This window comes from Schistocerca cancellata, chromosome 12, assembly GCF_023864275.1.
Source record: "Schistocerca cancellata isolate TAMUIC-IGC-003103 chromosome 12, iqSchCanc2.1, whole genome shotgun sequence".
Classification (NCBI taxonomy): Eukaryota; Metazoa; Arthropoda; class Insecta; order Orthoptera; family Acrididae; genus Schistocerca; species Schistocerca cancellata.
Genome location: NC_064637.1, coordinates 145,244,103 through 145,271,018, shown reverse-complemented (window position 1 = coordinate 145,271,018; position 26,916 = coordinate 145,244,103). Strand labels below are relative to the sequence as shown.

The 26,916-nt window shown below is 40.1% G+C and overlaps 1 protein-coding gene and 1 long non-coding RNA gene across 2 annotated transcripts in view; both read left to right on the top strand.

Moving 5' to 3' along the window:
* LOC126109529 (uncharacterized) overlaps positions 1-26,916 on the top strand; it is a 73,699-nt gene that overhangs the window by 36,132 nt on the left and 10,651 nt on the right. Inside the window, exon 2 of the mRNA XM_049914548.1 lies at positions 24,191-24,264. Coding sequence (XP_049770505.1) covers positions 24,191-24,264 — 74 coding nt within the window. The remainder of the gene's footprint in view (positions 1-24,190; positions 24,265-26,916) is intronic.
* Positions 4,544-8,787, top strand: LOC126109728 (uncharacterized). The gene is made up of 3 exons (XR_007523719.1): positions 4,544-4,799; positions 8,429-8,573; positions 8,682-8,787. It is a non-coding gene; the product is annotated as an uncharacterized LOC126109728 (long non-coding RNA).

Genomic DNA, 26,916 nt, shown 5'->3' with positions numbered 1-26,916 from the left:
CCGCATGTAAGTATGTATGGGCATTGGTGTATGTTTTGTGTTAATACGCCATTATTCAGAAGTGTATGTTGTGGTGGAGCCTTAGATGCTGTGATTCAGAGGAGGAAGATGTTGATGTCGCTGATTTGTTGCTTGCAGACCTCTGAGACCCTGGCCGACATCTTCCAAACGATCTTCACCCTGGTTCAAGCACACGTGACGAGTCCAACACTGAAAATCTTTATCTGGATCACTACGAGATTACACTGCCAGTTGGGAGCCACCGATGGACCCTTAGGGACATACATATTCACCATTTTGAATTGTTTGACGAACTTCGAAGATTCCTGTTCACAATTATCGTTTGGTTGCCAGAACTTTTGCGAGTATCTGAAATCTCAGAAAGATGGTATTACACTGATGTCACTAACATCAGAGGACCGGACAAGGTTGATGAATTTAGTAGACGAATTGCTTCTATCGCATCAGTCTACCCTGGAGAAATTATTGTATGGAAACATGACGACGACCACATCCACCTCGTCCATGATTGCATCTATTCCTCTGGACTATGTAGATGCCGATTTAGGGTTGACTCCTTTATTGCCAGCAGAATTAAGAAATGTCCCCGACGAAGGCGAGCAATCACAGCCATGTCAGACCTTGACTGGTTCAATATACTCATATATTTCTTCCTGCAAAAAAGGCCAAGTCGGGGACAAGTTTGGATTAGAGAAGCCCATAAGAGAGTGCCTGGTGAGTCAGAAATTATACAATGGGTCAGTTTCATCGAGGGATCCCTCTCCGTATTGGAAAGGGAAAACCCTCGAATTAATGATCAGTTGCAACAAGACCTCACCAGAGATGGCTCACGTAAATGGCCTCATACAAAGTGCAAGCCAATCTCTGACTACCAAAGCTGCAACCCTGAAATGACGGCAAAAAAGGTACTTTCCATATTAATGTCATACAATTGCATACCCCCAGAAAATATAGTCAGTGTAATACCATCTGGACACCATTATTATATTAATTTCATTGATCCTAAATTCAAGCGTTTTTTGACATGGACCTTGAGTTATACAAAAAAACTATAAATGAATTAGAACTCTAAAGGTTTGGAGAATCTTTTATGTTCTGGCTCAGAAGACAGTATATTTTACAGCCACTCTACAAATGTTTTTGAATATTATTATACTTTAGCAGATTCTCTTGCATGGCTAAATAAACTTGTTATTTCAATTTAATGACACAGATGAAGTGTCTAAATTTTTGTTAAATTTGGTATCATGGTTTAATATACATTAACATTCATGAGGGTCACCACCTATGATTTATGCCCCAGTCCTGTCCAAACTGTTTCCCACCCCCACCAACCACCACAACCACATGCTCATCCTTTGGAAAATCCTTAGCTAAAGACCTTAAGTCCTCCATCACTTGACGTAGCATATGAGGAATATATTCCTGCACGTTGTGGGAAGAGTTGGTTCCATCTCTTTACAATTAGTTTTTTTGTTGTAATATATTGAATATACTTTCAACATTTTTTTAGTTTAATTCGGGTGAAGAAGTGGACTACCAGTTTATTTAATTCATAATTACATAAATGCACTTCCTTTCCTCAATCCCTCTACGTTGCCTTGGGTCTGCTGGTAGTGCCAAGGCAGAGATGTGGTCACCTTGTAGGTCTGCTTAGTGCAAACCTAAGCCTGGAGTAAAGACAGTGATGATGCACCTGTTTGCCAGTGGGTAGTTTACGGTTGGTAACAGGTCCCCTCCTCTCCATGTAAGGAGAACGGCCGTTGAGAGCCGCCATGATAGTCACTCTTGGGGTAGCATCTGAATTGAGAGTCTTTGCCACCAATTTCACTGTGGGCTGAGGTATTATGTGTTGCACTATTATTAATCTGCTCTTTTTCAGAACGGAATTAGTTAGCAGGTCGTTACAGCCATTCATTCATTTTTTGAGAAATTTTGCCTGTACAATTAAAGTTTTCAGGTAGGGTTTCTTTTCCAGACGTGAGCATGGGGGCTCCCGTTATCCATTTACGGTGCGGCGCTGTCATCTTCTGCCGCCATCAAGGCCCAACATCAGTGGGTCGCCGACACCAGTGGCCTGCTATCTGGGCGTGACTACATCGACGCCCTCCGCGCCCGCATCAACGCCTTCCCCATGAAGGCACGGCGCAGTCGCGGCGGGAGGCGGACACCAGATGCCGCGCGGGCTGCCAGGCCATGGAGACCGCCAACCACGTACCACAGGCTTGCTTCAGGACGCACGGTTCCCGAGTTAAACGACACGACGCAATAGTGCGCTATGTCGCTCGTGGACTCGTGCAGAGGGGCTTTAACGTTTCCGTGGAGCCCCACCTCCGTACACCTGAGGGCATCTGCAAGCCTGACATGGTGGCAGTTAAGACGGCATCGCCCGCGTGACCGACGCCCAGGTAGTCTGAGACTATCTCCGACTCGACTGGTGTCACTCCCAGAAGGCGGCCTACTACGACACGCCGTCCATCCGGCGTGCCATCTCCAACCTGCAACGTGACGTTGAGGAGGTGACTGTGTCCACCGTGACGTTGAACTGGAGGGGTGTATGGTCTCCAGCGTCGGCGAGTGACCTCGCCGCTTTTGGCTTCCGACCCCGAGAACTGGCGGTACTGAGCACCCGTGTACTGCAGAGCTGCTGCAAGAGTTACAGAATCTACGAGCGTATGACGACACCTAGGCTGATGGAACGAGTCGGCGTCGGCTAGGCTGCTGGATATTCTCTTCGCCTTGACTCCTGGGGTCTGTCAACAGGAGGAAAATCCCGTCTTTGTTCCTTTGTTCTTTTGTATTTCTGTTTGTGTTTTCTTCTTTATATACATAAGTTTGTGTTCGCCCTGTAAGTCCCCACTTCGGTGGTGGACACTGGCGGAGTACGCACCATCTTTGTGCTTTACAAGTGTACTTATGTATTGTATTATTCTACGGAATAAAGACGGCTAGCAATAGTGCTGCGATCACTTGGTGCCTTTAGCACACGAGAGCAGCAGTAGCCCTAAATAAAAAGAGTCATGTAGTTTCACTTTTAGAAGCAGCGTTTTGCAATGTTAAAGTAACCTGGGGCCTCACCCCGCCTAGTTAACACATGGTCGTAATGGCTGATGAATAATTTAGATGACGATTCTGTGTGAAACCTGGTAGGAGACATGTCTGTTTCGTGTGAGTTACTTAGGATTCTAAGCGTGTGATGTAATTTCAGGCCATCTCAAATTTTGTTCACGGATCCTTTTAAACCTCATTTGCATAGCCAGATACACAAGCATTGGAGACTGTATATAGAATCTTATTTAAATCACAAGTGCCAGGGATACTTCCAGTATAATCGTTCTATACATCGAGTGCTCATACATGAAAGCTTCCCTAAGATCCTATCCGAGTTCCGTACTCTAGCTCACCTTGCAGCTTTCTCTACAACGGAGCAGTGAGGAGTTGGCGGCCCACACCACCGAGACCTCATGCCAAGTAAGTTTTCTGACTCGCACCAACACAGTCCTTCCACTCCCTCTCAGGACACGTCAGTGGGACACGACAAAAGGCTACCAGCTGCTAGAGTGACAGCTTTGAGTTCAACCACCACATAACGTGTTATCTTAGAGAAACTCTCACCAGTTTACATTGGGCACATTTCTAAAATAATCAATTTGTTTACCAAGTTAATCAAATAAGGGTCACAATATAGACACCATTTCTTATGGGCCTGGTATATTACCAGCCAGGACGCAAAGTCGAGTATAATTTCCCAAGTTAATGTGAGTAGATGGTCACACAGGTTCAATAGTAACAATATAAACTAAAATTGTATAAAGAACCAGTAGTAGTGGGACAGAGTGCGAGGCCACTGCATTGTTGCTAAATTTATTCAAGATGGCAGCAATGACTTCATTCAAGATGGCGGCATGTAGACTTGGCAACGGCACAGGACGTGATCCAAGATGGCAGCTTTTGGTGGGAAAATGGAGGATGCTATGTTCACCGGACTTTGATACAATGTGACATTATGACGTATACATGCTACATTGGAAACGATAGAAACGGTATATCGACTATTCGACTTTTGTGAACTTTCGAGAGGTTGTGACACGGTAGCGCTGTGCTCTGCACCATTCGTTTGAATGTGTTTTGCGTTCCTTGCATTTAAATCGTCTATTGTACTGTGTTTGTGTCCTGTGCGTTGTTTTTCGTTTGCTCGGCTGTGTTCAGCATTCGAGAGACTAATGAGAGAAAAACTGAAAGAGTTCAGCATCGATGACGATGGGCAATTGCGTGGTTATTGTGAATCTCAAGCAGAAATTCATGTACTTCTGACCCAGCTGAAGTGCGTCGGTTATTCGTACTCTGTGAGAAGAAGCACTCAGCAGCCAAAATCTTCAGGTGCGCCAAGGAGTAAGTGAATAAGTGTCTCATTTTATTTTAGTTTTGATGAACCGTGTTACAATTTAGAAATATGGTTAAAATAGTTTATTGTTCTCATATCGTACCATATGGTCATGGAAACATGCAAATTGAATACTTAATGTTTTCTTGTTTACGAAGATAATCTTATTAGTTACCCATAATGCAGTAAATATTCATAGTTTTGTCCAGTTTTCCAACCACTTATTTCTGATTTTGCAGGTTCTCCAAAATTTTTCTTCAGACTTAAGAGTGAGAGCGTGGATATCTGATTTTTCAGATATCCTTTCTCAGTGGAAAATGGAAGTCACCGGGAATGTATTCTTGGCCCGAAGTACTACAAAGAAAAGAAAGGGGTTCCTGTTCCAGATCACCTGGTTTGTAACATCATGCTGTTTCATCTGCCTAGTAGTGGACCCTGTTAACCAATAGCTTATACGAGGGTTGTTTTTTAAGTAAGGGCCGTTCGCGCGTATAGTCCCGTAGTTCGCACAGCCGCAACAAGCCACCGCGCCACTTGCCGGCATCCTTCCCATTCACACTGATGCAAGTTGCAGCTCTGTAGCTGACGTGTACGCATCGCTGTGCTACTATAATGTTTACGATTATTGAATCGCCCGCCGTGTGTGAGATACGGTCAGTGGTACGTTTTTTTGACCGCAAGAAGCCCATCAGCTGCAAAATTCATTGTCAGTTAACAGAAGTTTATGGCTTGAATGCAATGAGTGAAGGTAAAGTGCGTCAATGGGTTAGAGAGTTTAAAAATGGCCGTCAAAACGTCCATGACTAAGAACACTCAGGCCAGCCCTCTGATCACTGATGATTTGGTGGCTGCAGTCGAAACAAAGATTCGTGAGGACAGAATATCCACAATTTCCACTCTTTCTTTGGAATTTCCACAAGCTTCAATATCGGTTTTGTACAAAATTATGCCTGAAAACCTAAACTTTAAGAAACTGTGTTCTTGGTGGGTACCCAGACTCCTCACTGAGGACCACAAAGGGAAGAGATTTGCCACTTCATTGGACTTTTTGATTCGTTACGAGGAAGTGTTACGAGGAAGAAGGGGATGACATGTTGAGTCAAATTGTCACTGGAGATGAAACATGGGTATCCCATATGACTCCCGAAAGCAAGCGACAATTTATGGAATGGCGACAACCTCACCTGTCAAGGTCAAAGCCAAACAGACGCTGTCAAAGCGCAAGATTATGGCGACTGTGTTCTGGGACCGGCGCGTTGTTTTGATAGTGGACTTTATGCCACGAGGAACAACAATCAACTCAGATGCCTACTGTGCAACTCTAAAGAAGATCCACAGAGCAATTCAAAACAAAAGGCACGGCATGCTGGCAAAAGGAGTTTTGCTCCTGCACGATAACGCTAGGCCTCACACCTCTCAAAAGACTTGGGATTTGATTGATTCTTTTGGCTGGGAAGTTTTGGACCATGCGCCATACAGCCCCGACCTTGCTCCTAGCGATTTTCACATTTCCGGTACCTGAAACACCATCTTGGCGGGCAGCGCTTCAATGACGACGATGAAGTGAAAGCGGCTGTGAACTCTTGGCTGTCGGAGCAGGCGGCCAAATTCTTTGAAGAGGCAATTAAAAACTTAGTTGTACAGTATGACAAGTGCTTAAACAAACAAGGCAACTATGAAGAAAAATAGGTAAATGTGTAGAATCAGAAAATAAAAAGTTTTACAAAAGTATTTGTATCTTTTTCAAAAAATAAAAACGGCCCTTAAAAAACAACCCTCTTAGTACAAACCAAGAAAAGTATGCATACCAGTAGCATTTATTATCTTGCATTATTAGGTTGCAAGAATTAAGATTGCAATTATGCTGGAAGCTGATTTTTGTGGGTAGTCCTATTATTAAATATGGTCTGTTATAAAATAATCTTTTTTTATATAATGGATGAAATCGAAGTGTACTACACCACAAACAAATATTCTTAAGATGTCACCACAAGACAGTGATATTTTTGACTTGCTCTTATCACTGTCAATATACTGTGCTTAATTAAATGTACCATATTTCAAAACAGGTGAATTAACAATATTAAACACTGGTAATTAACAACAAATACTTTTGTAATTTGCATATAAATTGAAATAGTAGACTACTCAACTGTGTAATTACTTCAGTAATATAGGTAATTTTGAAGAATTCATGTGTGGGGCTACATATCAATAATTCAGCAAATGTCGCAGATTTTTTTAATTTTTAAGGAGAGGGAACAAAAATTTTTCATGGGAGAAGTTAGGATGTAAGTGGAGTGTACCCTACCTTCTGTGATCTTTTAAAAATTGAAAACACTGATGATAAAGTGTGACCTTGGCAAGAGTATCAATATGTAGCCCCGTGCATGCATTCTTCAAAATTACTGTAACATATAGGTCTTGTTTTAGCTAACATCTGTTACAAAAATTTATTGCCGTTTTCTTCATTTGATAATATGCTGACTCACATTATGGCGTTGTTTTTTCCTGTTAAGTTGTAGCTGGTTAAATTAGTCTCAAGTTAAATGTTTAAGCCTGTTGGTTAAATACAAGAAATCATATGTTCTGTCTAGACACCCCTTTAGTAAATAGGGCCCTGGCTTCTTTAAGCCTGTGGATTTCCTCAACAGTGGAAAAGTAGTTTTGTGTTTATTTAGTCTGTCTTTGCCTTATTTTGCATTATGTTGAATATGTTGCTGAAATACTCTTATGAATCTGATAATTTGAGGTCCAAGCTAATGTAATTTTGTGGTTGATTTGGGTAGAGCTTCACTTTGAAATGTTCTCTTAGTTCACAGCAGATGCTGGCCTGTGTGGTTAACTTAAGTGAGGTCAACCAAAAGTTGGGATTAGACCCAAGTGCATTGATTAATGGCGTAACTTTCACTTAATGTCATGGTGGTGCAGAGCTTTTGAGCTGGATTATGTTTGTAGCTGGCACGTTACAGTATTTGATGGTGCACACTTGTTGGATGTATGTTTCAGAGTTGTTTACGTATTTTATTAGTCATTTGATGGTGTAGTTTAGTGTCATAGCCGTGTAGCATTTGTATATGTGGTTTAATAAATGGCCATAATGTGGAAGTGGAACTTACTTTTTGATCCACCCTCGTGTATATTAAAATTGGTGATTATGCAGGATTTTAAGAATTTCTTGTGTTTTCTTGTTAGTGTTTGGTAATGTTGGATTGCAGGTGCTAGGTACTGCAGGTATTGCTTTAGCATCATTGATTCTGTTAACATTTTGATATTAGTTATGTGATTGAGTTTTGGTTTGTTGTACTGTGGAGTTCATTTTGGATAGGATAAGTAAAGGTTTTGACAACTGACCTAACAATGTTTGTGTTGGTGTTTGGTGCTGTGGACTTCATTTTAGACGCAATGAAAGTAAAGCAAAATTTGTAATATCTGGTTTTGGTGTTGGATTTGGGTTCATGGTATCAAGAGATTCACTTGAGCCGCATACAGTAAGTAAGGGTGTCATGTCATCTTGGTGACACCACAGGTCAAAGTGGGTGGAATGACTTTAGGTAATACCTTAGTGCTAGCCAAAATGTTAGTGGCTGTACCCCATAACTATTGTGGAAGCAATGCATTGCAAGCTAACTATCTGAGACGTATCCTGCATGAATATTCTACACTAAACCTATTTTAATACCTTCAGTGATTAGCAGCAGTCAGTCTGAGTAGGCTTTTTTGTACCTTTGAGTTGCTGTTTTTATCGGTTTCATCAAGGAGGCAAGTGTAGATTCATCCTTAGTTGTTATGATGGAGTCAATTACATTTTTGCCAATTAACTTAAAATTCTTTTTGTGTAGTTTTATTCACACAGTTTGTAGCTAAGTCCTAGACCAGTCATTTCTAACTGCGTAGATGGTTTTTTGTTTGTTTACACTGGAACATTTAGTTTTGAAAGCACTGTAAGGAGGAAAAAACATTTAAACCACATTGACCAGAATCAATAAAATGTTTTTAATTAGTTTTTGTTTTTACTTCAAGACTGACCATATGAACCCCAGGAAGAGACTGTGTTACAGACACAAAGAAAAGTGGTTGCCCAGCTACATTCTCTGTTAAATGTATCCAGGTATACCCTGGATATTCAATTGAGTCAGAGGGGGCTCATCCTAATATTAAGAAAAAGGTGAGTTTAAACTTTAACATACTTAAATATATTTTTTAATCAGTGGTTGTCTACATTCAGTTTGAGACCATTAGTACTTATCTGCTATAATTAAGTATTGTGTTACAGGTTTTGGAAAGCCTGAGAGGCTTTGGTGTCATCAAACCAGCCCACAAGCTTTCTTCGATTTCATGTGGTTGCTTCACCAGTAGGCACACACACACACACACACACACACACACACACACACACACACACACACACACACACACACAGTACAGAAAGTGTCAAAGTTACTCCAGAAATACACCCTATGCTAGCAAATGAAATAGGAAATAATGTTAAAGAAGAAACAAGATCGGTACCGGTAATCAAATTACATCTTGACAATTTTGTCAAGACAAATTTCAGTGCAACCACCATGCCAGATCGTGAATGTAATGTTTTATCCCTCAGATAAAACGATTTATAACCATATGTATAATGCTATATTGAAAATGAAAAAGACAATAATTGATCAGGATACTCTGCAGATGAAAGTTAGTGAGTGGAAGAAAGAGTTGTCAGGTGGCAATATCTATTTTAGACCTTGTGCGGAGGTAGATGGAGAGGCACAGCCACTACTGTTTTGCTACCAGACTGCGCGGCAAATGGAATTATTAAGAAAGTATGGGACAGTATGCTTGCTTGATGCGACATATAAAACCACTAAGTATGACATTCCACTGTTTTTCATAACAGTGAAAGCAAATGTGTGCTATTTAGTTTTAGGTTTTTTATGTTCAGGTAGAAGACACACAATCCATTTGTGAAGCATTAAATATTTTCAAGGAGTGGAATGTGGACATGAGTCCTGCATACTGGGTAACTGATTTGTCAGAATCAGAAATAAATGCTATTCAGGCAGTATTTCCCTGCTCTAAAGTGTATCTATGTTCATTTCACAGGGAACAAGCTTGGAACAGGTGGTTACGTAAACATGCGAGAGAACAAGACAGAGAGACAATAGTTAATCAGTGGAGAAGAGTTGCAGCATCGTCGTCCTTGCAACAGTACAAAGATAATTCAGAAAAAATGAAAAATCATTATGTTTTTGAAGGGAAGGTGTCTGCATTAAAATATTTTGAGAAACAATGAGTTCCGGTGCATCGTAGATGGGTGAAAGCTTTTGAGCACAAAGGCATTTTTGCCAATATAAACACAACAAATGGTGCTGAAGCAATGAATAGGTTGGTGAAATATTCACACCATCAAAGTACAGATACAACATTAACAGGTGTTATTACAGTTTTAGTCCATAGTTACCTCCCTAGCCTCATTGAAAAGTATTGTAAATTAAATTCTGCCATTAAGTCTTACAATAAGATGATCCCTGTATTCCTGCATAGGAAGACACCTGACTTCACAGGGCATGTAATGAAGCGATATGAATCAGTGGAAGTTGATTTTAGTGCAGAATCGGTAACAATGGTAACTACGAGATTGTTTCATGTAAAATGTGCAGGAAACAAAGGCTCTCTTTACACGGTAAACTTCGAAAAACCTGATTGCTCTTGTCCAGACTTCCAAAAGTTCAAGTATCCTTGCAAGCACTTCTGTGCCATTTTCCATTTCTCAGAATGGGGATTTCACAAATTTAATTTCAGTTATACGACTAGTCCATTGATTTGCTTGGATGAAACATATAGGTTTGGCTCGCGAAGCAGTTGCAGTACAGAAACCAGCACTGAAACAAATGACTTGCAGGAACAAATGAACAGCACATTCCTGAAACATCAAATGGTAATTCAGCAGTGCATCAACGGGCAAGGGAAGTGTGTAAGAATTTAATAAATCTGACATACAATTGCAGTAATGAAACAGCTAATAAAATGATTGAACACCTCACAACCTTGCAACATGATGTAGAGTCATCAAACCCTACAGACAATGGCCTTCCATTAGCAGTAGCATCAACTTCAAAGTGACGGAAATATAATTGTGCACTCTGAAAAGCCAACAGAACGTGAGGCACCTAATGGTCGCCCATCCAAGTGCTGTCCACACCCAGTGGTGCTTAACTTCAGTGATATGAGGGGAACCGGTGTTTCCACTCTGCCAAGGCTGTTGGCTTTGCTTTATACATAAATCTTTTGGCATTATGTATAATGTAGATTTGGCATGAGCCTTATGTTAAAAGATTAAACTGTAAAGGGTACATTTTTTTCTAGTATTCAGATTTTACTGGTGATGTTCATTTTTTACAACTTTCATTGCTAGCAGTAGGTGTAAGTATTCAAATTGCATTCCGCTTACTGTAATCTGTGCAGAGCTGTTCAATAGGTACAAAGAACCACAAACTGGAATGCAAAGTGTCTGAATGTTCTGTGATGCTACTACTTCAGAACACACCAATATGGAGCTACGTGATAACGTGAGTAAATTCAATTACACACACAGTATGTGAAAAATCGTTTGAATTGTCTGTCACTGGCAAAAGAATTGCAAGCAAACTGCACATAGATACTGATGCTGCATGTTGACTAGGTGTAACAAAGTAAATGCAGCTTTAAAAATATTTACTTCAATTTTGTGTATAAGTAGTTACTGTTGATGTTATTTGCAAATACTTGCAGCCAATTGTTATCTGGCAGCTTTAGTGAGTAAAATTGTGGCATTAAAAATTGCCTGTATCTAAACATGTTCGCTGTAGCTGACATTTAAAAGTCTTCACACACATCTCTACCTCAGTGCTTACATTTTTGCTGTTGTATTGTTTGTATGCTGCTTAAGCAACTGTTTTTAACTAATCTAATTGAAATCTCTGTATTGTGTTACAGGTATGGAGTTAATGAAGAATCCACAGGGGTTTAATCAATAGAAAAAGTGCTAAAGCAACTGGAAACATAAATGTTATCATTATCAACAGAAATGAAACTTTTTTTTAACTTATTGAGAAGCAGACCAGATCATATACACCCCTCTTGTTCTTTCAGGAATGTGCTGCTTCTTTTGTGATTTCTGCTGGTATCCTGTAAGCCATGTGTTGGAGTGCTGGATTTTGTACTGTAACTGCTTTATGTGCCAATTTGTGAAATCCACATTCTGAGAAATGGAAAATGGCACAGAAGTTCTTGCATGGATAGTTGAACTTTCAATAATCTGGACAAGATCATGTTTTTCAAAGTTTACCATACAATGAGTCTTCAGTTCCTGCACATTTTACATGAAACAATCCCATAGTTACCATAATTACTGATACTGCACTAAAATCAACAGAATTTAATTTAAAATACTTTTCAGTAAGACCTGGGAGGTAACTATGGACTAAAACTGTAATAAAACCTGTTAATGTTGCATTTGTACTTTGCTGAAGGTGTGAATATTTCACCAACCTGTTCATTTCTTCAGCACCATTTGTTGCGCTTATACTGGCAAACATGTCTGTGTACTTAAAAGCTTTTACCCATCTATGATGCCCTGGATCCCAATGTTTTTCAACGTAATGTGATACAGACTCCTTCCCTTCAAAAACACTATGAATTCTCGTTTTTCCTAAATTAACTGCCCTCCACAGTTTAACAATTATGTCTTTCTTGTTCTTTTGCATGTTTTCATAACCACATCCTTCAAGCCAGCAAAGTTTTAAATTGATTATTGTACGAGACTTATGGTATATTCTTGTAAATTTTAAAATTGCTTATGTTTGTTTTCTTTGACCTTAATTCATTTAATAAAATAAGTTAATGTTGCCAGATACTGACATCTATTTCAAAATAAATTACCCAAATTACTCTAAAAATGTTTAATTTTTATGAGTGGGGGTGAAGAAGGAGTGGCAAATTTAAGGTTGCTCCCCTTCATAAAACTCTTAGATCCAGCCCTGAGGGGCCCTACTGAAAGGCACTTTAACTTCATCTTCCAGACAGGTTCATTTGCCAACATGGCTCGTAGCAGCGACTTGGGATATGCAGTTGCAGTGCTTTTTAATGTGTCCACGCAGTCCGGAAAAGATGAAATCTGCTGCAAATACAGCAATGCAAATTGTAAGGTAGCAGTATTTTGCACCTTACTGTAATACAGGGTGATTCAAAAATAATACCACAACTTTAGGAATTTAAAACTCTGCAACGACAAAAGGCAGAGCTAAGCACTATCTGTCGGCGAATTAAGGGAGCTATAAAGTTTCATTTAGTTGTACATTTGTTCGCTTGAGGCGCTGTTGACTAGGCATCAGCGTCAGTTGATGCTAAGATGGCGACCGCTCAACAGAAAGCTTTTTGTGTTATTGAGTACGGCAGAAGTGAATCGACGACAGTTGTTCAGTGTGCATTTCGAACGAAGTATGGTATTAAACCTCCTGATAGGTGGTGTATTAAACGTTGGTATAAACAGTTTACAGAGAATGGGTGTTTGTGCAAAGGGAAAAGTTCTGGACGGCCGAGAACGAGTGGTGAAAATGTAGCACGCATCCAGCAAGCATTTGTTCGCAGCCCAGGAAAATCGACTCGCAGAGCTAGCAGAGAGCTGCAAATTCCACAATCAACTGTATGGAGAGTCCTACGAAAAAGGTTAGTTATGAAATCTTATCGTCTGAAATTTGTTCAAGCACTGTCTGCAGCTGATAAGATTAAAAGAATCGATTTCTGTGATTTTATCCTTGCTCAAATGCAAACAGGTGAATCTTTCGTTTCAAAGATTCGTGTTTAGTGATGAAGCAACTTTCCACACTAACGAGAAAGTCAACCGTCACAATGTCTGTATATGGGGCACTGAGAATACACGGGAAACAACTCAGTATGAACATGACTCGCCTAAGGTGAACGTTTTCTGTGCCATTTCAGCCAATAAAGTTTTTGGTCCCTTTTTCTTCGAAGGTGCTACTGTAACTGGACTACAGTATCTGGAGATGTTAGAGAATTGGCTGTTCCCTCAGCTCGAACAAGAAGCACAACAATTCATGTTTCAGCAGGATGGAGCACCACCACATTGGCACTTATCTGTCCGTAACTACCTGAACGTCAACTACCCGAGGCGATGGATCGGCCGCCAGGCAGCCCGTGACAGAGCACTTCATCACTGGCCTCCAAGAAGCCATGATCTTACCCCCTGCGATTTTTTCTTATGGGGGTATGTTAAGGATATGGTGTTTCGGCCACCTCTCCCAGCCACCATTGATGATTTGAAACAAGAAATAACAGCAGCTATCCAAACTGTTATGCCTGATATGCTACAGAGTGTGGAATGAGTTGGGAGTATCGGGTTGATATTGCTTGAGTGTCTGGAGGGGGTCATATTGAACACCTCTGAACTTGTTTTTGAGTGAAAAAACCTTTTTAAATACTCTTTGTAATGATGTATAACAGAAGGTTATATTATGTTTCTTTCATTAAATACACATTTTTAAAGTTTTGGTATTCTTTTTGAATCACCCTATATAATAATTGTTGCAAAGACAAGTTAGATATCTGTTATGTTATTTATCAGGCAATCAGCCTATTGAAATTAATATAGGGAGTATCAGATGGCATAAGAAACGTATTAACTTTAAGAAATTCGAATGTTGCATGAAGTCGGGTTCAGGTGATATTTTCACAGAGTTTGGCTGGAGCGGACAAGTGGCACTGCTCAAAGGCAGGGCAGAGGGGTGCGGAAGTTTACAACCGACTATTACGAGTCAACATGCAAAAGCGTCCCACTGGGGGAGACGCGCAGCCGAAGCAGGTAGGCACCAATTGTGTGGACAACAGAGGCAGGCCTTCAAGTGACAGCGCCTCGTTAGCGCTGGGCGTTACGCCGACGCCACTGTCGAGACGAACTGGCGCCTAAGGCAGCCTTCACTTGAGTCTTAACGTTTTCTGGGGCTTTCTAAGAAATGCGGTTAAGCTAGTGCAGTGACCTTTTCCCACGCAAGGGCGAACAGCGACGCAAGAATTACAGGTTCAATTTTGAACGGAGTTTCAGTTTGTTCCAGAACATTCTAGGCGCAGTAAGGTGCGGAATGTTTTGATTGGCTGGAAGAAGCCAGGAAATAATAGTGGGAGCGAACTGTGCTGGTCTAGTCACAGGATTGGCCAGCTCTAAAAATAGCGTGGGGGTGCTGATTTTTGCAGCTGTTTGGAGCTGTTATCAGGGAGAAGTGTCTTAGCTCCTGTAGCGAGCAGACTTCATGCTTTCGGCTCTGCTGTAGGAGAGTAAATTCTTTTCAGTGTGCTGTGCAGGCCTTTGAATAAGTCTGCCAGCTGCAACAGAAATTAGTATTCAGTTAGGGGAACTCATCTTTTACTGTTAAGAGACAGGCTGATTCCACCAATTACAGTTGGGAATACTGTCTCAGAAAGCAGACAGGAGCAGAGCAATTTCCTTGAGGCAAACTTTATTAAAGACGTTACTGGATTCCGCCTTTGGGCTGGTGAGTCCTGTCTTAACGAGTGCGAAAGCAGAATTAGCTTTTGAATGGGAGTTTACAAACAGGAAGCCTGTTCGCGAAAAATTCATTTTTGTTACAACTGAGGCTCTTGGACAACGCAAACGCCATCGGCAGCTTGCTGACCTGTCCACGACGCTGCATTTGGTAACATTATGCTCAGCTTCGGCATTTAATCTGATATTTCGCACGCCTGTGATTACCAGAGCCCAGTTTTCCAGCCACGCCCTTATTGGGAATTTGTAACTGAAGTAGGTTTGTGAGACCTATTTTATGCCGTCTGACAAGGGGGGAGAGAGTAGAAAATAACACGTACAGATGCATTATCCGACCTTAAGAGTTAGTTTTGGAATTTAAGGGCCATTGCCATCACTAGCTTGATTTTATCACTTATAAATGTATGTCATTGTTCAGTTTGTGTTAGGAAGATTACTGTTCAATAAATGTGTTCAATACTAGCCTTGTTTGTTTAGTAGTGATCAGTTCCCTGATCACTATTTAGTTATTAAATATTAATCAAAATTAGTAGAGGGGGTGTTTTAATTAACAGGTTGGGTCTCATAACAGGCCTTCAGCCAGAGCCAACAACCCAATCCATTAGGGAAAGTGAACAAATAAAAGAATTCTTGTTAAAACCCCTGACATTTGGCGGACCCACCTCGGATCCCTCATTTATTGAAATAAACCCCTTCCAAAATGATTAACCAAACTCAAATTGTTTGAAAGAGGAACAAAAAGGAATGTCAGGAATGGTTTGATGTGAGAGTACCACAATATGCAGTATGGTGTGCACAACAATACTGTGGCCCGTGCCTCACGTGTGTCATTTACAACAGCTGTGACTGACCTTTCATCTGCTGTTACCACGCAAAATACAAGAAGAATGAAACAGTGTGGTGCATCTACATTCTGTGCAAAGCACTGGAAGCATACCACAGTGACAAATCCCAGCACAGATTCTGGATATGCCCACTCCGTAGTAGAGGTGAAAAGTAGTGTCACCCTCACACGGGATTGAGGGAAAAGGACATACAGAAGTTCTGTATATATTTTCGAATGACACCGCAGAGGTAAAAATATGTTACACTTGATATTCGTGATTGAACTGTTAAGCTGTAGATGACAATGCAAGAGACAATATTTCTAAACATTAAAGGGCAAGGCTGTATAACTAAAGAGGCATGCTACTTACTTCTAAAAGACAAATTGTACTGTATTATGTGAAAGACGAAGGTAGGTGAAGACATACCAATTTTTGAAGCTACAGTAAAACCCCATGTTAACAAACCCGTTTTTAAGGAATACTTTTGTTGGTCCCGGCAATAACACCATAAAAACAGTGGTCCTGAAATTCGGTTTTAACGAATTACACTTTCTTTTAAATCCCTCTTTTAAGTAATGAGTGTGTTACAATTCGCAAATTAAAATACAGTCTGCAGCTGCACTTCTTGTTTTCGGACATTAAATCTTAACGTTCGGCTTTGATCCACTTGCATTCTTAAAATCAATGTCCACATTAGTGTTCGGATATTGGTATCACCATCAAGCCAAGCCAGGTCAGGGAACAGCATTAGGTGTGAGACTACTGCGACTGCCTGTGGTCACATGGCATTAAATGTATTAATTGTTGTGAACAGTTCTGTAGAATTCTGACAGCCATTTCTAGGATATACTGCACATCATGTTGTGGCTAATTTATCAAATGAGTTTAAATTCAGGGCTATAAAATGTCATATCTGCAACAGTTATGCCATTGGTCACCCCAAAACCAGTTGTCGGCAGAGCATGTCATTCGTGTCATTTCATAATGGCCACTTGACACTGCACAGTGTTACGTCTCCCATCCTTTCATAATCCCAACCTGTGCTCTGCCTCTACAGAGCTAAACCTACTTTTTTAACATGAAAATTATATTGAACAGCACTTGCTGAGTGACCTGCTTTGTTTGTTGCCTATGATACAGCAGCAGCCGGTGAGCGAACACTGTAGCAACAGGTGACAGATGCCAACTAACAAGTGATTTTAAGGAAGCTCTACAGCTGTGTTCACGTTTAAACAGTTTCTACAGTTTTTGATGATTGTGGTGTTGATGTGTAGAACAGTAGTCAGCTTATTGAACCTATTGACAGGCACCTTTAGCTTCATTGCCTTCCTACTTAAATTTATTTTTTGCAAATCCACATTTACGCCCGAAAGCAGTATGGTATTCTCATTGCCCTCATTGCACACGACAGACAGTTCCATTTCTTTGTTAGATACAATAGGTGTGACATCCAGTAAAATTTTGCTGCTGCACTATGTAACATATAGACAATCTGCTTCCATCAGTTCAGAACTTTGATAATACCTGTGAAATGAATGAAATGTTTTCTCACATTGTATTAAGCTAATTAACAATAACATATGTCAATTATTTAACAATAACAATGTGTGTATGTCTGTAAGAAATAGGTCATTAACAGTTCGATGTAAAACGAAGCATTTCTTTAAGCAAACGCAGGGACATGTCCCTATACTCTTATTTGGTTCTGCATTTGCAGTTGAGAGTGTGTGGTCGAGGCACTGTGTTTTGGGGCCAACATAGGGCTATCCACAAAGTACATTACGTTTTGGAATTAGCAATAAATAAAATATTGGAAATTTTTTTATTATATACAGATGAAAGCCACACTTAAATACTACTTTTCTACATAGTTGCTATTTAAATTAAGGCACTTATCGTAGCAATGGACGAGCTTGGAAATTCCTTCCTCTTAAAATTCGGCCGCCTGCACCTTCAACCACGTCGTTACCTCTTTTGGGACAGAAAGGGTGTGATTTTTGTGGATTTCCTGGAAAGAGGCACTACAATAAACTCTCAAAGGTATTGCCAAACTCTGCACAACCTCAGAAGAGCAATACAAAACAAGCGCAGGGGAAAGTTGGGCTCAAATATCTTTCTGATTCACGACAACACCTGGGCCCACACTGCAAATGCCACTCGTGAAGTTCTCGAATCTTAAGTGGGAGTTGTTTCCTCATCCGCCGTACAGTCCCGACCTGGCACCGAGCAACTTCCACTTATTCCCAGCAATGAAGAAGTGGTTGGCTATGCAGCGTTTTGATGACGACGCACAGCTTCAAGAAAAGGTAACCACGTAGTTGAAGGCGCAGGCGGCCGTATTTTACGACGAAGGAATTTCCAAGCTCGTCCATCGCTACGATAAGTGCCTTAATTTAAATGGCAACTATGTAGAAAAGCAGTATTTAGGTGTGGCTTTCATCTGTATATAATAAAAAAATTTCCAATACTTTATTTTTAAGTCCAAAACGTAATGTACTTTGTGGATAACCCTCGTATTATAAAGAATCTGGTGTACCTGAGCACTTGGTAATATCATGCTGTGTTAGATAGTCTACCTTTTACCCCATGGAGATAACTATTTACAGTCGCGTTTATCGGACCCTGTATGGTACAAATAAAGTGTTGTTTGACGATACTAGATTGCGGAATCAGGTTGATGAGTGGCACAAAGACGCGAGCACTCGCATGATTTATTACAGACATTGTACAAGAGCCAATGGAGAAGTGAAACCATTACTTTTTTGCTATCAGAGCTGTTGGGGGAGAGATCTTTTGAAGAAGTATGGAGATAGTTGTTTGTTAGATGCAACATACAAAATAACATACGATATTCCTTCATTTTTTATAGCTGTGAAGAGTAATGTCGGCTATTTGGTTGTTTTTTTTTTTCTTTCACGTTGAATATGCAAGATCCATTCATGAAGCACTAAACATTTTCAAGGACTGGAACAAGGATTGGAATCCCCTCTATTGGGTTACTGATTTCTCAGAGTTGGAGATAAAGGCAATTGAGCAAGCATTCCCTCAGACAAAAGTTTACTTGTGCCTTTTCCATCTGAAACAGGCATGGCGAAGCTGGTTGGGGAAAAAAAATATCTGCGTGTACCAAATGACATGAAGACATTTCTGGATATGTGGCAAGAAATTTCAGAATCACCAACAGAGAGAATTTAGAGATCACGTAGAAGAGTTGCAAACGCATGAGGCTTCTTGGAGAAACAAGCGTGCATGGCCATACTTTAAACAGCAATAGCTAATGGTATGTGAAAGATGGGTGAAAGCGTTTGAGGACAAGGGCAGATTTGCAACCATTGACACTAGAAATGGAGTTGAAGCCATGAGCAAGGTTGTAAAACATTTTTCCTTAAACACAATGCAGACAAGACTAACAGGGGTTACTAAGGTTTTAATAAACCAGCTTCTTCCATGCATAATTAGAAAGTACCATTTGTAGAATTCTGCCATCGAACTGTGTAACAAAGATGTTCCACTGTTTCTGCATAAAAAAATGTTTGTGAAACATGTCATGCAGCGATATGCATCAGCAAATTTAGAGTTAACTGCAAGATCAGTGAATAGGAGATCAGATGGTTCATTTTGTGTGGAGAGTGCAAAGTCCAAAAACAGTAGTTATGTTGTAAACTTTGATATACCAGATTGCACATGTGAAGATTTTCGGAGATATTAATACCCATGCAAACATTTCTGTGCAGTCTTTATTTTTTACCCACAGTGGAGTTTTGATAAAATGCCAGAAAGTTTTAAGACTAGCCCATTAATCTGTCTTGATGAAATGTATGGGGTTGGCTTCAGAAGTGGCTCTTAAGTAATTTCATATGAAGGCAATAGCAGTGAAAGCAGCTGAGGAGGCCGTCGAGGCAGCAAAGAGATTATCTCGTTCAAACCCAGAATACTCCTTTGCAGCAGTTTGTAGCTAGGGAGCTGTGTAACCACATTTATAATCTCACATACAACTACAGCAACAGTGAAAGACTGACAAAGTACTTGGATCACTCAGCAACTGTGTGCAAGATTTGCAATTAACCACTCCTGAAGTTAGTGGTCTCATTGGCAGAGCTATCAACTTTCAAAGAATGGAGAAGAAAGATGCCAAAAGCCACACCAACTTGATTTGACCAAGTGTGCAGCACGTTTGCGTATACATCATTTTGAGGTCACTTCCGAGTGGTTCTGGACCATTATGACGTGTATGTTAGGCTTCCCATGTCATCACCAAACGAAAGGGCGATGCAATTATAAAAAAGCAGCCGTGCTCACCTTAATGAATACCTTGGTGAGACTTTCATCATAAATAGCTTTCCAGGGAGCCACATAGGGCTGCTGCTACCACAAAGACTCAAACTGCCAAGGTCACATATGGAACCAATGTCTGCAATAATAACTATTGTCATCAAAAACATCGAAGATGATGTTACACGTGCTGAGGTATCTGAAGAAGTAAAACTCCACAGATATTTAGTTATCAAAGTGACCAGTCATTGGTCGTAGCGACAACAAGCCATCGAGTAAGAACCGTGTGTTCACACAATCTGTACATCCATAACTACCTGCTCCTACACCACTTCACATTTAATTACTACATACATACATACAGTGGAACCATCAAGACCGAGAGCAGTGCAGCCCACCCAATGCACTCGCCATCATGAATCTGACCACCCCACAGACAATTGCAACAATTAACTAAAATGCAGCAAATGTGTGACACCACTTGGCCCAACAATGCCACACTGAGGGGGAAAAGTGCTCAAACTCTGGGGACAAGCACTTATCAATCTCTCACTTGTGCCGCAAATGGCCAAATCAGCCACTATCACTAGGAACCACAGATTACAGATGATTACCAGCCACAAAAATTGGTTAACGGGCTGCAAAGACAGATAAAAGCCCAAGTTAAAGCCCACAGGTATCAGGAGTAGGCAAACGAAGTTGCATAGCTCGACCCAAGAGACCGATCTACATGGAAATTAACAGAAAGCCTATTTCAGAAGAGCACAAAATTCCATTTCTATTTGTAGACCCCCACCAAAGCCTACACAGGCTGTAATTATCCTCCCAACACTGAACAAAAATCTCCCGTGTGCTACAATATATTGTAACTTATCACATTTTTCTATGTGGATATTTAGTAGTAAATTGATGAAAAATATTATTCAAAGGCAAGAAAACATTTTATTAGCTTTGTAATTACACCCTGGATACGGAAAAACAACACATTTACTGTGAGAAAAAAAACACAGAAGTTACACACAAGCCAGTCTCCCACCACTTCCGAAAGTCCCACTGTCCAGCCACAGAGGAGCATTCCCTCTTAACTCAGTACTACCCAGGACTTTAGCAAGTGAATTACATTCTCCACCAGGGTTTCTTCTACTTCTCGTCATGCCCTGAAAAGAGAAATGTCCTGCCAACTATCTTTCCCATCCCTCCCAAGATTTTTAAAGTAATGACAATGTAGCCGCATGTTACTAGAGGTAAATATTACCTTTGTGTAACGCTATGTCTGACTAATTACAACTAATTATATGATTTTTTTGCTGTGCCATACTGCTATGTTTCCAGGCATGCTTGAGGAAGGACAATGTCCAAAACCAGTAGTGTGAAAAATAAAATTATACATATTGTGATGAAAAAATCTCTTCTCTTACTGCTATATTTTTTTTTATCTTATCCTAATCCTCAGACAATGAAGTGTCCCAGTCCATGTAGTGATGGAGCTAGGAATTTAAGCTCTCCAGCAGTCTGCATAGTACTGAATTTGCATCACTCCTCTTTTTCCCACTTTTTGGCATAACAGAATGAAACGTCCCAGCCCAACATGTGGTGATGGAGTTGAGAATTTAAGTTCTCCAGCAGTGTACTTAGTACTGAATTTGCATCAATCCTCCTCTTCTTCCTTGTCATAGCAGAATAGGTGTTAGAAGCTCCTGGAGTGTTATGGACTTCCGACAGCCTTATTACTATTTACTGTTTCTAGGGACTGGAAAAAATAAAACTACCAATAAATAGGAATTTAGGGATGGAATCTGGCTCAAAATATGAAAATGCAAAATTATTTAATAAATACAATTATGAAGTGAACTGTACCCAGATGAACTATCAGTGACAGGGCCAGGTAGCTTTATTATCCATACAAAATATTTTTGGGTACTTCTATTTTACAGTATCTGGCAATGTTCAATTTTGAAAGAGAATATGCTGTTTATAAAGGGACAGGCTAGACATTTAAAACTGATAGGTGTGACCATAAAGAAAGTACTACAGAAATGTTTACTTTGTTTTGAGTTGTTCTGGTATGCCGTCCAAAGACTGCTTTGCTGCAGCTCTCCATACTTCTGTTGTGAAATAGCAGGTACCTTTCATTCCTCAACTACATTGTTTAAATGCAACAGTTACCAACTTCACGATGTAAAATGCGAGTAATTAGATAATTTTCTACATATAATCATTCCCAAAGATAGATGCTACATTTACCGGTTGATAGTTATCACTTAACACTCTAAGCGCCAAGCCCGTAAAATTTACGGGCCTGGGATCGCGCGAAAATCACCAAGCCCGTAAAATTTACGGGCCGCTACATTTAATTTCATTCAAAACACTGCAACGTTATTTCTACGGGTTTGGCCAGCGCTATACGTTTTTCAGATGTTTATTAACAAAATGCGTCCATAGATGTCACGGCAGCGCTGTAATTCATGTTAAAACTTATCTTTGCGTTCTCAGTCTGTATATCATTCAGTTGTTTGTCATCATGTTTCGGCGCGGTTTATCAGACGCAGAAATTGCGGATTTGATCAATCATAGCGACACTCTGGATAATGTAGAGAGTGATTCAGACGATTCTGAATGCAATGGTGTGTTTGAAGGTACGTATTTCCGAATTTTCCACGTAATTGTGCAGTACGCACATATCTGTTGAACATGTGTAAACGATGTATGTAGTTACACATAATGTGATATTCTTTTTAGAAGACGAGATTGATGACAGTTTGTCTTCAGATGAAGACGAGAATGATGTTGAAGGTGTTGCTTCAAATCCAGCAGCTGTGCCGTATCCGAAAGACAGTGAGTGGACTGCAGTTGACACCTACCGACCTCTGCCTGTCAACACGACACCCAGGCAGATACTAGTGGATATTGATGAGTCGAGTTCTGTACTGGATTGCAGTAAAGTGTTCCTTACTGACAGTGACGTAAATGAACTCAAGAGACAGACAAATTTGTATGCATCACAGACAATACAGAAGAAAAGAAGAGGAAATAATCTGAAGCCCCATTCAGTTTTGAGTTCGTGGAAGCCAGTGACTATAAGTGAGATGAGGCGTTTCTTGGGTATTATTTTCCACATGTGTGTTTCGAAAAAGCCCAAAATTGCGGACCATTGGAGCACTAATCCTGTTCTTAGTTGTAACTTTTGTCCCCATGTCATGAGCCGTTTGCGTTTCACTCAGATACTGTCATGCTTGCATCTTGTTGACAATTCAAATCAGAAAAAACCAGGCGAAGATGGATTTCATCCACTTTACAAAGTTTTGCCATATTATAATAATTTGAAGGAGCGATGTATCCAGGCATATCGTCCCTCAGAAAAAGTGACAATTGATGAAGGAATTTGCCCATTTCGAGGTCGTGTGAGTTTCCGTGTTTACATGCAAAATAAGCCTCATAAGTATGGACTGAAAGTATATGCTGTTGCTGAAGCCAGTAGTGGCTATGTTGTAAATTTTGAAGTTTATGCTGGTAAGCATATTGTTGACAATTCTTCGTCTGCGGTTATTTTGCGATTGTTGTCTGACAGCAGCTTGCTGAACAAAGGCCACACTGTGTATTTAGATCGATTTTATTCCAGTCCAGAGCTATTTCAGCAACTGGCAGAGAAAGGCACTGGAGCTGTTGGTACTGTGAACAAATCCAGGAAAGGATTGCCTAAAGATTTAGTATCTGCTAAGCTGAAAAAGGGCGAAATGTCTTTTCGGCGTAAAGATAATGTATTGGCAATGAAGTGGAAAGATAAGAGAGATGTGTATACATTGTCTACAAGGCATCAAGCAACATTTGGTACGCATACTAAGAGAAATGGGTCTGTAGTATTGAAACCACTTCAGGTACTTGATTACAACCTCAATAAAATTGGAGTGGATATTGGAGACCAACGCCTGCAGTACAATCCGTTCCAGCACAGAACTGTGAAATGGTGGCGAAAATTATATTTCCATTTGCTGCTTATGGGAGTATCAAATGCATTTTGGCTGTACAATGCAGTGCACAGGAAGAAAATTACAATAACAGACTTTATAACAGTGCTTGCAGTTCAGCTTGTTGAAGACGACACACTTGAATTCATTCCAAGAAATGAAGGAACTGTAGGTCGGCTAACAAAGAGACATTTTTTGCAGCACATACCTGCAACTACTAAGAAGTATGCTGCTCGTGTGTGTCACGTGTGCAGTTCCAGGAGCAAGAAACAGAGTGGCAAGGCTTCTCGCAAAGAGACACGATACGAATGTGAACAGTGTGGCGTTGCACTCTGCCTGGAACCTTGCTTTAAAATTTTCCACACTAAAAAACAATATGATTCTGTGTGAAATTTATATGTAATACTGTATACTATCAGAAACATGTAATGTAGTGCCACAATTTTGGTTAAAAATAAATCACAATTGTATTCCCTTATTCGTATGACTTTTTCTAAATTCTTAAAACATCTAAGTGATTTCTATAACTGTACCTTAAAGCTGTGCATTGTAAAGTAGTTTCTTTCACTCAGAATTAAAGTAGAAATGTGCAGCTTCAAGATGGTACCAAATTTGCCACAATCCAAACAGTAGATTTGATGCAGTAATTTTTTTAATATTGGTAAAATTGCCCGGTTTCTAGGGACGGGTGCATAAAATAGGCCTGGTACAGAGAGTGTTAAACAATTACCACTCCTTTAAAGTTGTGCTCTGTTGTCCCTCTCAACAAAATATAGTTTTTTTGCAGTTTGGTTGATTTCCATTTGCTGGTAACAGATGACATACTGATTACATGGGTTATGAACTGAAGGGTTTACTCACAATTGCAGTGGATAGGCAGGTGTCTGGCAGCCACTCATGTTCTGTGTACAGTACCTGACATGTGTCCAAGCAGAAAAATACCTCATCGCACAGGTGATGCTCAGGCTGGGAAGGAGGTTTGCGTATCACAGCAAAGACACAATCCTGGACATCACTTGCTCAGAGAAATAGTTGCCCACCTGCAACACACAGTGCATAACAAGTTTCATGAAGGCAAATTACATAAAATTGATAAATCTTAATACCCTCATCAGGTAACACAGAAGCACAACCATGACCAAGTGGCTAATAAGCTCAGATAAAAAAAGATGTAAATGGCCTTTCAGCCAACTAAAGAAATGTAATCTTAACAGGATATAGGCCTATATGCTGACAAGAAAAAATCCCAGATTTCTCTTTTAAAAATACACTTTTTCCTGAGTGAAAAAATATTTTTCCCCAGTTGAAGATACATTACAGAACGAGTCAAACTAAATTTTCCCCCTTGTAAAGTGACAGTAAACTTGACCTCAGAGCTGTAAAACTCAGTCCTTTTGATTGTAACAGTTTTATACACTGGTATAGAACTTCTTGGCACTTCAGGCTTAAATTAATACACACATACTATAACTGCAAGAAAAGTTAAGCTTTCATATAGAATATTAGTTGTCAAAAATAAATGTATATTTATTTACCTTTTTTTAACCAGGCTGTGGTTAGGCAGGATCCTTAAAACATTGCTTAAATTGCAGCTGCTCAATATTTCTGAGAAGCATGATTGTAATTTTCACAGCTGTGCACTAAATATTTTGAGAGTCACCTGGCTGAACACAAGTTCCATCAAGCAGTTTGACTTTTCCACAAAAAAAGCCAGTTGCATGTGAATTCCTCAACAACTCACCTCTCACTTTTTAAAAGAATAATTATACTTTTTGCCATCATTATTTCACAGTTTGTAATCAATGAAAGGACTAGAATAAATGTGATTAACATTTAAGTGTGGTCTTTATTAGCATGTGTTACCCTTAACACATACCAAACAAATGTGCTGGTCAAATTTTAAGTAATGGCATAAATGGTTGGTTGTCTGGTCCTGAAATTTTTCTAAGTGCCTGATCTTCCAGATGTCATGACAGAGTGAAATGCACAATGATTTAAGAAAAGCATTGCACTTTCTCACATGTAAGATAGCCTAAATCACATCGCATAAAGGAAAATTACTTCGAAAGTAACACTTGTCACACCACCATTCGCATTTTTCCCTTGACTTGTTACAAATATAAATAGTTGTGAAAACATCCTCACTGAAAGCAGTCTCCTTATGAAGTATCATATTGCATAGTCTCTGCCCTGAAGACTAAAACGTTTTGCTGTCAGCAGACACTCTTCTGCTTTGTGTTAAGTTGCAGTGAGAATGTGCCATTTACAACAAAATGGCAATTTTGATAGTCTTGCATTTATATTTTACTGCTGCAGTACTATACTGTAAAAGTGGGCAAAAATAAAATTCTGTGTAAGAGAATCAGTTCTTTCCAGCCAAATTTAAACAACTGAAACAATTACAAATCCATGGAATTTTGAAAAATCCAAGTTTTTGTAGGTGAAGAAATTACCCCAGTTTTGCTGGATTTCCCATTGCATGTACACCCTGTATGAGACCTTTTCCCTCTAGCCAAGGTACAGCAAGCTCTGATTGTGTCAAGGATGGGGAACAAAATTATCCATGCCTTTTCAAAGGAACCATCACAGCATTTGCCTGGAACGATTTCGGAAAAATCACGGAAAACCGAATGACAATATCCGGTTGCAAGTTTGAACAGTCATCCTCCAGAATGCAAGTCCAGTGTGCTAACCTCTGGGCTACGTTGTTCAGTTGCAACTCCAGGGCTATAAGGTGGATGAGGATGAATAGTCCAATGAACTTTTGTGACCACCTGTTGGGTGCACATACTTTGTCACACCTTGCAATGTCATGGTGATACACTGATCACCTCAAATGAGTGTCTCGACATTCGAAATCTGCAGCAGTCACAGGTGCGTTTGACTGGCCGGCACAGC